Here is a 14,534-nt window from a genome sequence, read left to right as displayed (position 1 = left end):
CTATTCCTTCAACCCTCCCTGTGTCTATTATGTCCTGTCTGACTAAAGCCTTTTTGCTCAAATCATGATGAGTTCTAGATGCTTGGGCCTCTGAGTAAGGCTTTCTTGGTGGTGGTGGTACCCCATAGAAGGAACACACTTCCCTGGTACCAACATCAATTAATTTTGGAGCAAGGTGGAAAAAAAATTCTGCAACTTTTGAAGATCAGCCTTGAAGATCAGCTGTTTTGCAGTGAATGGGATATAAATTTAGAAAATAAATATGTATTGTGTCTGCTCATCCTCCAGTGTCCTTGATTAAAACTATAGTATACGCTTGAAGAGGGAGGGGACAGACTTGGTGATGAAATGTATTCCCACCCCTAACTGATCACCAGCCAGGACGTAGATTAAGCTTATGTGGTCTTGATCAGGCACCTGTACAATACTACTTCTTCATGCAGAAAGTCAGAAAATTCCCAATTCATTATTTAAGAATTCCTGTATTCAATTGAAAATGTGACATTGGACCTCCCATGAGGGATGGAGTGGATCCTCAGATGGGTTGTCCCTCCAATTTGCTCCACAGGCAAAATATGTGAATTAGACAAGGTCATACAGCTTGGAAGAAAAGATGTTAACCTTGGAGAAAAGGACTGCAGCTCATAGACACAACACGCCAGCTGACAAAGTGCAAAACAAGACTTGTGGAAGAGTGTCCAGTATAAAACCAGTACAAAATTGAACTGAACTAGAGGGTGCTTAATTTGAGAGAATACTAAAAAATATATAAATTTGTCCAACCTACAGCCAGTGACCCAAACTAACCTAGGGCGGATAGGGTCCCCCACCCCTGCATGAAATAGACCTTTATAGGAGGTCGAATGTCACATTTTCCTGCAGAGGGGAGGGGTTCCTTGGATGGGATGTATCAAAGCTACTCAGATGGGTGGGACCAGCTGTGGACCCTACTCTTACTGGCACCTGCTGCAGTACTCTCCTACCAGAAAAAGCTTCAGCAGTTGAATAGGCATTAATTCTGTAATGTCTCACAAAAGGAGACACAGAAGACTAGATGGCTGCCAATGGCAGGGAAGCGAGTAGTGACCCCAGCCAGGCAGAACTAGAAACCTCATAGCACTTGGAAATGCATCCTCAGCCATCTGAAAAGTGTAGCATTTGAAACCTTTCCCCGGTCTGCAGCTGGAAAATAAACAAGAGTCAGAGAAGCAGACTCAAAAATTAAAAGATGCTCATGGACCTGAAAAGGTTTGCAACTTTTGTTGTAGAGAATATACAACTAACCACCGTATGAACCATTATTGTTGCTACCAGGTTCAGAGCACCTACAGCAGTAGAGAATAGCTCTAGTGGCAGAGATGTGTAATAGTGTTCACTGATTTAAAATTAACACTTATCCAAGTTGCACAACATACTGTCAACAATATTGCTTTAATGAAATTAGTAAAACAAAGTTATATAAAAACACTCAATTAAATTCATCTAAAACTTAATTTTGTTCCTTTTATCTTATACAATACACTTTTTTTGGTCCACAGCTGGAATAATTTTTTCGTTTTCAGCTATTCCAGAAGATAGTAAGTGAATCTAGAGAAGACATTCACAAAAGAAGTTAAGTATTACTAGTTGCAGGTTTGAAGCTGTTAACAACCGCTTTTCAGATACCAGTGGCCTATATTTTCTCATTAGATGAAGCTAGTTCAGTACAAGACAACAGATTGACTTAAAAATATAACTGCATAGGAAATAAGTAAATGTATTTACAGGAAAGAAAATGTTTTGCATTAAAATGCTATTTACAAAGTCATTTTTGAGTTGGCCTTAAGTAACAGTTAATCCTCTCCGGGATCTAAGCACTTCGTCTTTTCTCTGTTTTCTTTCCTGGACATGCCTCTCCCTCCTCTCTTCTCTGTAAGCAAAACATACCATATCAGATTAACTCATGCACCAGTGCTAACAAGTACACAAAGCCAATACAGTGGTACCTTGGGTTACATACGCTTCAGGTTACAGGCTCCGCTAACCCAGAAATAGTACCTCAGGTTCAGAACTTTGCTTCAGGATGAGAACCGAAATGGTGCAGTGGCAGCACAGCAACAGGAGGAGGCCCCATCAGCTAAAGTGGTGCTTTAGGTTAAGAACAGTTTCAGGTTAAGAACAGACCTCCAGAACGAATTTCTTAACCCAAGGTACCACTGTAAAGACAAACAGCTCAGTGTTCTTTTGTTGCTGCATCCATTTTTACATCTGGAAGGAGGCATTACATTTTCAGGGGGGAACCATACTCGACTATAAAGCTACATGGTTGAATTCCAGTCATATGTGAAATAATTACCGTATTTTTCGCCCCATAGGGCGCACCGGCCCATAGGGGGTTTTTTTGGAGGGGGGGGGAATAAAGGGGGGGAAATTATTTCCTCCCCAGGTGCGGGGCTGGGGCGAGGGAAGCCCGAGCTTCCCCCGACCCCAGAACAGGCAGCTCTCTGCAAAGTCGCGCCGGGGTCCCATGGCTTGCGGAGAGCTGTGCGAAGCTTGAAGCCTGGGGCGCGCTGAGCTCAACGCACCGCAGGCTTCGGGATGCAGGCAGCTCTCTGCAAGCCGTGGGAGCACAGCGTGAAGTCGCGCAAGGCTCCCATGGCTTGCGGAGAGCTACGCAAAGCCCGGGGTGTGCTCCGCTTTGCACCCCGGGTTTCGGGATGCAGGCTGCTATCCGCAAGCCTAGGGAGCCCGGCGGGAACTCCCGCTGGCTCGCGGATAGCTTCCTGAAGCCTGCATTTCACCCCATAGGACGCACACACATTTCCCCTTCATTTTTGGAGGGGAAAAAGTGCGTCCTATAGGGCGAAAAATACGGTAAGTTGTCTTTGAGAATATTTGGGAAAATAAGTATGACCCCATTCATAAGATAGGCAAATAAGAAATTGCTGTAGTTACTTCTCTGCTTTCCATAACTACTTGCTAGCTCAGCCTAGAAGTCAAGTATTTGTACGTATTTCTGAATGACTGCTCTGAGAATAATACTGGATATACTGGAGAAAGGTTTCAATCCAGATTGGGGTTTAAATTGCAAAAACTATATAAAACATTTTTAATATTGATAAGTAGCTTCAGCTGCCACTTAAGATTATTTGTAGCCTAATGGGAGGCTTGAAAACTGAAGACAGTTTCATCTCTTTAAAGGGCCAGTATTAGTCAGGGGCCTGCAAGGACAGAAGTACTTAGCCTTCCTTCATCCCTAAAGCAAGTTTAAATTGAGTGTGTAATATAATTATTAATAATAGTAATTTATTATTTATACCCTGCCCATCTGGCTGAGTTTCCCCAGCCACTTTGGGCGGCTCCCAATCAAGTATTAAAAACAATACAGCATTAAATATTAAAAACTTCCCTAAACAGGCCTGCTGCCTTCAGGTGTCTTTTAAAAATAGGATAGTTGCTTATTTCCTTGACATCTGATGGGAGGGCATTTCACAGGACGGGCTCTCCACCATGAACAACACAACTTATGGTTTATTTTAAACCTCCCTTTCCCCTATCCCCAAGCTGTACTGCTGGCCCCAAACCTCATGTTGCAGAATGACAGAAGTATTGGGGGGGGGGGGTGCGCGGATGTTTCAGCTCTCAACCCAAGAGTACACTTCAGGGGGAACCCTTACTTAATGGGGGACCACTTTTCATTATTTGTATCTCCAACCTAAGGGTGCCTGAGGACCTGTCACTGTCTTTTATGCTTCGCACAATTAAAACTTAAAAGTATATCACCTATTTTCATGTCCCTCTCTTAAATCAAGTTCTTCCCTTTGCTTTTGTCAGGGCTTTCAATGTTTTCTATCAAGTGGCTTCAGATGAGCTTCCTAAGTTGAAAGCCTATGAAAGGTGGCCAGACCTCCCTCCCTGCATATTTTGTGAGGGTGAGAAGGCATGCACACTAATGTGTGCAAAGAGCTCATCCATGGGAAAGGGAGATCTCGAGTGGCTCAGTATCCCGTCTCATGGGGAGAATTTCTACACATACCGTATGTTAGGCACATACTTGTGTTAGGCAATATTTTAAATAAAGTAATACATAACATCCACCCACAATATAAAAATACTTTGCCAAGTATGTTAGTATATGCACAAAACCCTTTTCGCTTGCCATGTGTATGGCCCGCAGGTGTGACACTGCTTGCTTGATCACTTCTATACACAGCTGTCTTATTGCAGAACTATCAAATCCTTACTTTGTCTATAGGAGACCTCACTGGATGGCATGGGGCCACCAACATTGCTACTAGAGAGTAGGTAAGGTGGCCCATACTAGGATTGGTCCACTGTTTGAGCTCTTTTATGATTTCCAAAGCATACACATGTGAGTGGAGTGAAGTGAAGTGAGGTAAAGTTATGAGAGTGGTCACAACATCTGAAAACAGCTTATGGTAGACTGTATGGCAGCCTTAAGTCATATACTTGCCTAGTCTGAAGAAGTGGCTGTTTATAATTTCTCTTGTGTGAACATGGAGACTGGAGATTCTCCTTTGATTTGCCCCAAGGTTTCAGTTTTCCTATATTTACGTAGAAGGAAAATATGCCAAGATTTAGCTTTTGTATATAGCACAAATTGTTTGCGTGAACTTGAAGATAATTAAGAATATTCCAATTTCAGTCTGCACATTAGCACTTACTACTTGCAGTGTATTAGTACTCTGGAAAGGCAAAATTCATCTAGAAATCAGTGCTGACCTACTTAAGCTTGAACACATGGAATTTTATGATCAAGGAATGATTAGATCAGGTAACTTTTTTCAAGCCTATCAGTAGTGGGTTTTACTCACACAACTACTGTATGTCTTCTGTGAGAAACTAGCGAACAGTACTAATACAGTAAAGCATAATTGTTATAGGAATTCAAGAAAAGCTGCAAGATGGGTTATTTTACTTGCTATCCTTTGCAGTTAACAGAACTAGACAGAAATGCACTTTCCCTACCTCTGTATGTAACAGGCAAAAATCCCTAGGATTGGTAGTGTTTTCTACTTTGTCTGCGTCATGGCCTTCACAAATCAAGAATGAACTCATTTCAATATGATTTAGAAAAGACAAATTCAGTAAGATTTCAAAATGATGTACATAAAATTTATTGATCCAAGTGGCATGATCTCAGTCGGTAGAACACAAGACTCTTAATCCCAGGGACGTAGGTTCAAGGCTCATGTTTGGCAAAGGATTCCTGCATTGCAGGGGGTTGGATGAGATGACCCTGTGGTGTATTTCAGCTCTACAAATTTATGATTCTATGTACACTGAAAGTTGGGGTCATTTTAGGAAAACACACATTTTGCAAATATATTGACATGCCAATTTTCAATACCTTTGTGTGGCTGATAGCCAAGAGGTCTTGACAGACTTGCTTGTAGATCAAATACTGGTTTCTTTGCGCTGGTGGCTTCAAACTTGAAAGGCGTAACGGCTATTAAAAGAAGACCGCATATGAACACCAGTGACGAGCAGGTAAAACTTAGCAAATGATACCAGCTAAACTGTTTGCTGCTTGAAAGTGTATAGAAGTTATGTATAGAAGCTTGACTGAGCTGTAAATTTGATGAAAAACCAATTACCCTTACACTTCCATTTGGATTCTAGTAGTAATTAGACTAAATACTGAACTCCCCAGAGCAAAAGCAAAAGGTTAAAAAGATGATGAAGTTGCTCTTTTTTAAACTAAAAAGTCGGCTTGAGTTTTTCAGTCATCTAATGTACTGAACAAATAAGTTACAAATATAGTTACACTATAAAACTGCCTTTATTCCAAAGGAGCATGAATGCCTTTCAATTAGACAAGCGCTTATTAAAGGAAAGACAATTTCCATTAAGAATATGGGTCGCAGGGGTAAGAGTGACGAGACAGGACACCACATGGGGCTTCAAGACACAAATCAAGGAAGAAATAAGGAAAGACCTCAGTCTCCAGAGACAGTTTACTTATAACACACTGGACTGCATATTGGAGGGCAATGCTGTTCCAGCTTTTCATGCTGAATTAATTTTTCCCTTCTTGTTGCCCACTCCATCAGTGTGGAGTTATTTCAGTGCCTTAGACACTGAGAAGAACCCAATCCTGACTATGCAACAATAGCCCACAGATTCTGCACCAGATGCCTACACTGCAAGAATTACCTCGTCCTTGTAGAATCAAGTATAGACAATTGCCATTGTGTTTATTTGCAAATTAAGTTCATCAGTTACCAGAGTTTGTTGGGATTTCTGCTGATTGATGCTTTGTTGCACTTCCTTTGGAATTTGTCATAGTTATTGACTTATTGCTCTCCTGGCTGGCTGGGGTACCAACGTTCGGGAAAGGAGTTTTTCTAGATGGCGTCTTGGTAAGGGAGCGCTTGTGCTCGTTATCCTTTGTAGATGTAGAGAATCTGAGCAAAACAGTTATTTTCAGTATTTAATGGTCGAGTTTCAGCTATTCCTTAAATCAATTTTCTTCCAAATAAACACTGAAAACATGCAACAGAGCCCGAACTACTAACCCCCCACAATCTTTTAAAGTAGTGTTTATTTTTATTTTGTTAGATGTGTATATCAACCCTTCATCCATTGTTGTAATTAAATATACACATGCTTCAACTGTGTAGCATTCTATAAATGTCACAATCTCACAATACTAACATTATTTTATTAGCTGTTGCTACTTATAGTGTCTTTACCTGACATTCATCTTGGTGGTAGAGAGGCAGGTTGAGCTGAATATTGATTTTTGAGATAAAATGCTTTTGTTTGTAGTGCCAGAAGAATTGCGTGGTGAGTGTCGCAAGTTTACGGGAGTACACACAGCAGACTGCTTATTCCTTTGAGGATAAGGGCTTAATAAAAACCCTCTGGAACTGGAACGCTTCTGCAAATATGAGGGATATTAGCATATTTTCAAGTCTGCATGGTGATTTGGAGTTAAGTCAGGGATCATTAAAGTTTTAAGGTAAGCTGAAAACCAATAATTTATTCTCACCTTGGAACTACTGTTTTGAGATGTCTTCTGAGCCAGCATCTGCCAACATTTGAAGATAAACTGTATCATTTCTATGGGTGGTATTCTAGTTCCCCAAGATGAACACATTGCCAAATTAAAAGCAAATATGGCTTGCTTTAGCCAAAATAAGAAATCCCACAAAAATTGACATAAGCACAGACTGCCTATTGCTGTCTGTCTGAGCCCTAGGCAGGCATTAGAAAAGCTACTATAACAGGAGATGAAAAACCGCTGAAATCAGTATATGAACCTCAAAATATGATTGCTTTAAAGTTTAATTTGTCAATACTTCTGTGCACTTTCAGTCCATTAGGATATTTTAGTGCTTTACAAAGTTAAACCAAGTGATAAACACAAAACCAGAGGAAGGGGCAGGTGGGATTGGGTGGGGGTAAAGGTGGCATTTGGAGGAATGAGGGGAATAGAAAGGTAACTGTGAGAGAAACACAATTTTAGGGCTCTAGTGGCAGAGGGGGGGAAAGGCTGAAGAGGAGGAATTGGGGAGTAGATGAAAGTGGATGGATTTAAATGGGGCATTTGCAGTGCTGTGGAGGAAGGAGCACTGAGGGAAATGAAGGGGAATATGTCAGTGTCCCTTGCTTCATGGTGTACTCAATCTCTCCTTCCATTCTTCAGCTGCCTAATATGAGAAAGATAGAGGATGGATGTGGAGCCCTCAAATATTCCATAGTACCTTCATGCAATGTTGTTCATTGAAGCATGGTCTGTGTGCAAGCAGGAGTTGAGAAAAGGAAAGGGGAGGATGGTAAAGGGTGATGGTAAAACTGGTGCAAAAGGGGCTGCAAAAAAGTAGGGGCACAAAAGGGGCTGCTGAATAGGAGGGGATGGTGGCTTCATAATTTGGCAGACAAGAAGAGTAATTAGTAGTTGCAATGTTTGGGAAGAGAATGTAGGTGGGTCTGTGTGCAGGGAGGGTGCATAAAAAAGTAGGGAAGAGGCTGCATGGACGTGTGGGTGAATGCGAAAACCGGTGCAAACCAGGGTTGCAGAATAGAAGTGACTTCTATCCTGAACGGGGCTAGAGATATGAAAAGCGAGCTTTTTCACTGCATGGGGTGGGAAGGAGCTCTAGAATGTTGATGCTGGAGTGATTGTGGGGTTGGTGAGGGTAGGGGCGAAGAATACTTTAATAGTCCTGCAGTCATAATGCTGAAATACCTGGTGATTATAAAATACAAATGTTTAAAGAGTCAAGACTTATGGGGACAAGTTGGTTTCAACCCTGGTAAGAATGTCCCCTGAAGATTAAGGAGGCTCTAACAAAACAACAACAAAAGAAAAATGGAAACAGCAAAAGAAAGGTATGGAGAATGCAGGTCAGTTAGGACTGGGCCAAGCTACTCTGTGGGTCAGAATACATTGTATGAAAGAACTTGACAGTACACAGGGACTGAAAGACCTGTCATTGGTGAGATGGTCTTTGAAAGAAAGGAGGGCTAAATTTATGACATGGACTCTAATTACTATGAGTGAATGCAGGTTTCATTCTAAATACTCTGCATATAGGTTGGAGTGGAGAAAGTTAATCCTTACCTTGACCTCATTAACTGAATTGCTGAAGTTGCGAATCATTTTATTTTTCCTTTCAATGTATTCATCAATAGATTGCATTTTCTTGAACTGAGCCTCGTGAATTTTCTTAAAGTCTTCAGAATTAAAAAGAACATTGTTACCAATATTTTTCTTTAAAAGCACACATACCAATTTAATTGCTAGTTTGCAGCCCCCTATATATCAGCAAGAATCATGCAGGTGAGTGTGCTAGAAGAGAAATGGGAGCACTCAGTTCCCTTATCTGCACCCAGCAGAGAAATGCAGCAGACTGCTGCAGTTGGGAGGCAAGGATTGTTATTCTATTTGCAACTAGTAACTTTACAAGGTTGTGTCCAACATTGCTGTTCCATTTGCACAATAACTTGCTTTTCTCCTGCCCCATACAGCCCCACCCCACATACCCAGAACATCTGCTCCAGAGAAGATTCTGTGGATGAACAGAGAAGGAGGAAGGGGAAATATCATTGTGTGAGTGCAACTCCACTTGTGCAGCACTGGATACAAATATGTATAACAAGATTTACTGCTGAATTTCTATAGTGGATTCAATACATGAACAGACATTTGTTTTGAATAGGTGCTTTGTTGCTCCCGAAATAAAGTTGCCATTTTAAAAAAATTAAAGTGACCGCTATCTTCCTCCTCTAGTTCTTTAGCATTGTGTTAATTATCTGTAATTGTACCCTTATTAAATTTATTCTCCCATTTTTAGTTGTAAAGTCTCTTTCGTTCAGTATTTGCACAAACCATTCCTTCTTCTGTTATCACCCAAGGTTTTGATATCTATTTTTTAGCTTCATGAATGTCAGTAAAAATATCAGATTCATGAGATCTTCCTTATTGTTATTCATGCTGATAAATCAGACTAATATTTTTAAGAACAAGTCTACCACAAATGCTTTAGAGCTTTGATTTCTCATTTACCATACTTTTCGCTCCATTGGACGCAGTTTTTCCCCCTCCAAAAACTGAGGGGAAATGTGTGTGCGTCCTATGGAGCGAATGCAGGCTTGTGCCATACCCACGCGCAACCCCTCCAGCAGGGAGAGGCTGCACGAGGCTATGGCTTCTTTAGCTCCATGCAGCCTCTCCCGGCAGGGAGGGATTGCGCGGGGCTAAAGAGGAAGCCAAGGCAGCGAGTGGGATGGATCCCGCTCGCTGCATTGGCTTGTTCCAGAGACGCGCGCAACCCCTCCGGCAGGGAGAGGTTGTGCGCAGCCTGTACGCTGCTCTTTGGGGCTGGAGGGGGGATTGTTTTTATTGATTTCGCCATCTAAAAACTAGGTGCGCCCTATGGTGCGAAAAATACGGTATGTTTGCAGCACAGAATATAATGTAATCTCCAAATGTTTTCAGATGTCAAAACTTGAATTTTGCTTTTTCACAGCAATGTTCTAGAAGTATGAGTTTGACAGTTTCCCCACATTTCCCTCTCTAACATGCCAGTAACTACAGGTTATCTGCATGTAATGTCATGGAAGCATGTATTAATCAGTTGGATTTGTACCAGATATTAGTGTCTTCATGGACAGTTACCTGTGAGCATGGGGAAACTTGGAAATATTTGCACATTTATTACAGCTTATCAGAGTAAGAAAGCATGGTTATTTTAAGATGCAACTCAAGAAAATGAGCTAGTACATATGAAATATAAGCAGAATACTAATACATAAAAAAGAAAAGTTTATTATTATTATTGCTGTACTCATTAGTATGAAGCTTTAAATTTACTTCCAAGTCTCCCCATGCTCCTCTACATATCAGCCTTCAAATGCCCTTCAAAAGATGTTTTGTTCTGGTTAAAACCCTTTGCACAAAGAAATCCCACATACATGGAATTGTGTGAGTTCCATCTGAACTGTTACACAGAAGGCAAAACAGAAATAGCAAGCATCAAGGTGTCACATAATATACTTTTCAGTAGTCAAGACAAGGAATTCAACTGCAAGCTGAGGATAGTTGCTGGTTACCATATCAGTGGCCCTGAAGATTTGCTGCAAAATTCTTCCATAAAAATCTTTCCCACATATTTTTTTAAAATAAGTACCTCAGTGTGATTTAACAGCCAAACAAATGACAAAGCGAAGGATAAAAACAGCACCTGCACATTTAAACATTTAGATTCATGTACAAATAGGTTAATATTTTATCCTTCTATTGCAGGTCAGCTGTATTAATGCTACTTACTTGGAGTGGTAGAAGCAAATCTTTTTCTCCCAGGTTTCTTTTCAGAGACAGGATCCACAAGAATCCGACCTGATGGAAACAGATATGGGAGAAAACTTGAAAATTATTGGGTAACAATAGTGCTACAATTTCAAACTGTTCTTAATATTTTCAAATTTCTTAAGTTAAGCAGGACAAATTTAGCTATTCAAGTTTCCATAAGATAATCTTTCATATGAGTGTAATGTTTGCTAAGGCTTTCTACTAATGACTTTGTGCAATGGTGATTTTGTTGAGCATGCTGATGACAAAGAGGAAAGTAAAAGTGGTACATTTAAGGTCCTCTCACATTAGACCCTTCACGAGACTGCACACTGCTGCTCCTGAATCTTACTGTCTACAAACTATTGTTCAGCTCCCAAGAATCCTAGATTTTACTGAGTGTGAAAATATAGACAACAGCTTGCCCCCCCCCCCACTGTACTGAACTAGTACAAAACAAGCATTTTACTTAAAAGTACAAGTTACTTTACCTCCTTTTCTTCTGGTTTTTTTCTCTTTTTGTTGATCTTCAGTATCTGAGTTATCTGCTAAATTTTCTACAGTTCCACTGTTCAACAGACATTTGTTTTGGCTGGTCTTCAGTGTTTTTCTGGACTCAACTTCCTGGGCCTCTTCACATTCTGTCACCTCTGTCAGAATCTGAAGTTCAAAAAAAAATAAACTTGTAAATAAGCATTTTGCTTTTCTGCTACAGTAGAACAGTAAAAGAAAGCCTTAGGGCTTCAATGCATGCTTGTAAACATACAGGCAAAAGATAGGATGATCAGAACATGGAATTCAAAAGCTGGAGAGTACACTGGATACAGTGGTGCCTTGCAAGACGAAATTAATCCGTTCCATGAGGCTCTTCATATAGCGGTTTTTTCGTCTTGCGTAGCAAGCCCAATGACAGTTTAGCGGATTAGCGCTATTAGCGGCTTATCAGCTTAGCAGATCAGATGATAAGCGGCTTAGCTGCTTAGAAAAAGGGGGGGAGGGGGGAAAACCCGCAGGAACTCGCAATACATTTTCGTCTTGCAAAGCAAGCCCATAGGGAAATTCGTTTTGCGAAGCGCCTCCAAAACGGAAAACCCTTTCGTCTGGCGGGTTTTCCGTCTTGCGAGGCGTTCGTCTTGTGGGGCACCACTGTAGTTCTTTGCACCCAATAACTAAGAATGTTACAAAGTAACTTATTCATAACTTAATTTATACAGGCTTCAGGATCAGACATTTCTTGACACCTTTTTGAAGGACATACTACACACAACTCGTAAATGTTGTTACCTTTTGATCATCGCATAAAGCACTATAGCCTTTTCATATAAAACGCTTTTCAAAAGCACAAAATACCAACATAAACTTCCAAAAGCAGCAGGTAAATATTTACAATCCAAAGACTCAATGATACATAAAGTCACCTCTTTCTCTGGAAGTTCTGTTTTTCCTTCTGGGTTTTCCTGTGCATCATCATATTTCTGTTTTCTACGCCTTTTAGTCACCATGGACTCGTCTACAAGCCTTTGACTGCTGTCTAGCTCATCTGTATCTGTAGATAAGCCTCTTTTGTTTACCTGTACCAAGTAAATTGGACCACATCATTCTTATTTCCAAATTATTTGTAAACACTGAAGAAGCAATGTGGGGAGATTTTCCCACCTAGCCGAAACTCAATCACTTATTTGGTGATTTCAGAAAATGGCTTACAGTTTATACCCCAAGAATAATTCTGATAAAAATCAGGTGAGAATCACTTCTGTGCCAGCATATGCAAGTGAGCAGGGTGTTTTAAAGGCAATGAAAAACACAGAAATTGATAGGCAAAATATATTTTGTGCTTACCATACTTCCATTTTCCTTTACTGATGCAAGGAAGTGCTGCTTCAACAAATGTAACAACTTGTCTGCCTACAAAACAGTTACAGCATAATGTGAGATCAGTGTACACAAGGTTTCATTTCACCAGGTTTTTTCATATAAAATTAGAGAATACACCATTATATGTCACTTTAAATTAAATAGACAAGTCATGATAGATTATACTGATAGATTATACTGAGTAATAAGAATGGACAGTCTTTTCAAGTTGGCAAAACACTAGGTATAGAAATAGGTTACATAGTCTTTCACTGCTATATGGTTCAGCTAACAGAATTGGGGACCCTGTATTTGAGAAAGAGGAACATACTGGGTGCTCCTAGGAAAGGATATTTAATATCACAAAGAAGTCATTCAGACCAGATTTTTCTGTGTCTTTGGCACATTAGCTTCCATACACTGTTTTTGTAGTGATAACATTCACTGCTGTTCCACCATTTGCTGTTCACACCAGCAGGCAGAACTTGATGGAAAGTATGTGGGCTATTCTTCTCTGACCCATCATGGACTCAGGGCACTTGAATATCCTTGGGGAGTTGGACAGCAAAAGCCAAACCAAAAAGCCAAACCCAATTTGTATACAAAGGGGTACAACGGGTAAGCCCTGATCCCACAATAAAGCCATCTAGAAGCACTCGCTACAAAGCTGGTGCCAGTTGGTGTTTGTTTGCGGCCAGTTAAATGCATCACAGGAAAGCAATCTAGAAAAGATCGCCCTCTGGCATAATTGTTTTGAGTAGGACGCCCGTTTCAAATTGACTAGGCAACTTGAGTGGGCACAGTTCATATGGACTAGCGCCTCCGATGTACAGTGGAACCTCAGGTAGTGAATGCGATCCATTCGGGAGGCACGTTCGCAACCCGCAGCGCCACGTTAGTGCACACACGGGTGGCGATTTAATGTTTCTGCTGATAGAATTGTATTGATAGAATACAGATAACTGAACAAACTTTGTTGCATTATATTCTTCATTAAATTATCTTTCCATTGATACATAATTTTATGGTATTGCTCAAAAAAAAGGTGGTCAAACCTCAAAAATACACTTTCCCCAATTTTGGCCACTAGTTTTTGCAGGGCCAGAGTGAGGTTTGATTAGGCCCTAAGCAACTGAAGGTAATGGGGCCCTTTATATGTCCAGCTGTCCTTTCTCAACAACAAATTGTAGCTGTTTTTTATGTTGAATATATGCTATATGGTAATTTAGGAACCTAATTGGTCCATTCACAACACAAAACACTGTTGCTGTATGTAGGTTTTATTTTATTTGGTTTTTTATCTTATATTTTGGAAATCCAAGTTTTTTTTCCTTTAATTTTTTTTAGGGAGGGGCCCAAGAGTGGCGCCCTAAGCTATAGCTTGTGTCAAGTTAATTAGCTCGTCCTGGGCGCGCGAGCTCCTCTGAGGCTCACAAGGCAAGTTAGACGGCTAAAGAACGGCGGCCATGTGGTTGAGGGCCGAAAACGACTCTCGTTCCGCAAAACGGCCCTCTCACGTTTCGCCTCGCCCGCACCCAGTCGTCCCTCCCCAGCCCCAACGCCGCTTCACTGCGCGCAGCCCCCGCACCTTGAGGTTGGCCTTCAGCCCCGCGCTCTTGGCCAGGCGCCTCAGCTCGCCGTACTTGAGCGCCTCCAGCTGCTGCGCGGAAGGAGCCTCCATGCTCGCCTCTATCCAACCGACCGTTCCAACCGCCGCACTTCAAACCCGCCCGCTCAGCGCTCGCCGCCTTTCCTCCCCGCCGCGCTGCCTTCGAAATCACCTCTCGCGCCGTCTCATTGGTCGAGTCGCAAGCGAAAGTGGGTGGGGCTCGAAGAAGGCTCGTAGCCAATAGGAACCCCGGATAAATAAATAAATAAATAA

General features: G+C 41.3%; 1 protein-coding gene and 1 long non-coding RNA gene across 3 annotated transcripts; one reads left to right on the top strand and one right to left on the bottom strand.

Moving 5' to 3' along the window:
- Positions 1 to 1,412: 1,412 nt before the first annotated feature.
- On the bottom strand, positions 1,413 to 14,530 carry NUSAP1 (nucleolar and spindle associated protein 1). Of its 2 annotated transcripts, XM_083744963.1 has the most exons (12): positions 14,241 to 14,458; positions 12,638 to 12,703; positions 12,217 to 12,369; positions 11,290 to 11,458; positions 10,778 to 10,846; positions 8,570 to 8,682; positions 6,995 to 7,033; positions 6,696 to 6,883; positions 6,226 to 6,407; positions 5,351 to 5,449; positions 4,454 to 4,544; positions 1,413 to 1,909 (listed from the first exon to the last, which is right to left on the bottom strand). In XM_083744963.1, exons 1-12 carry the CDS (start codon positions 14,331 to 14,333, stop codon positions 1,822 to 1,824), a joined length of 1,350 nt encoding a protein of 449 aa, XP_083601089.1. In that variant the 5' UTR covers positions 14,334 to 14,458; the 3' UTR covers positions 1,413 to 1,821. The 2 variants fall into 2 exon arrangements, with proteins under 2 accessions (XP_083601089.1, XP_083601090.1); XM_083744964.1 differs by lacking the exon at positions 6,995 to 7,033 and having other exon boundaries at positions 14,241 to 14,530.
- Positions 1,918 to 9,469, top strand: LOC310847819. Its single transcript, XR_014566033.1, has 3 exons — positions 1,918 to 2,336; positions 2,859 to 6,964; positions 8,977 to 9,469. It is a non-coding gene; the product is annotated as an uncharacterized lncRNA (long non-coding RNA).
- Positions 14,531 to 14,534: the final 4 nt, after the last annotated feature.

The sequence above is a fragment of the Podarcis gaigeae genome, assembly GCF_964106915.1.
Source record: "Podarcis gaigeae genome assembly, chromosome: 1".
NCBI lineage: Eukaryota > Metazoa > Chordata > Lepidosauria > Squamata > Lacertidae > Podarcis > Podarcis gaigeae.
The sequence above is the reverse complement of the archived record's forward strand: the minus strand, read 5'-3'. Positions and strand labels throughout refer to the sequence as shown.

Bases quoted from the DNA above. Each gene is read 5' to 3' on its own strand.
- NUSAP1 (XM_083744963.1), bottom strand. From the start codon at position 14,333: ATGGAGGCTCCTTCCGCGCAGCAGCTGGAGGCGCTCAAGTACGGCGAG. The intron at 7,034-8,569 runs GTAAGGATTAAC...AAATGTTGGCAG, and splicing joins ATTCAGTTAATGAGGTCAAG to ATGCTGGCTCAGAAGACATC. The intron at 5,450-6,225 runs GTAACTGATGAA...TTCTTTTAATAG, and splicing joins AGAAATCCCAACAAACTCTG to CCGTTACGCCTTTCAAGTTT.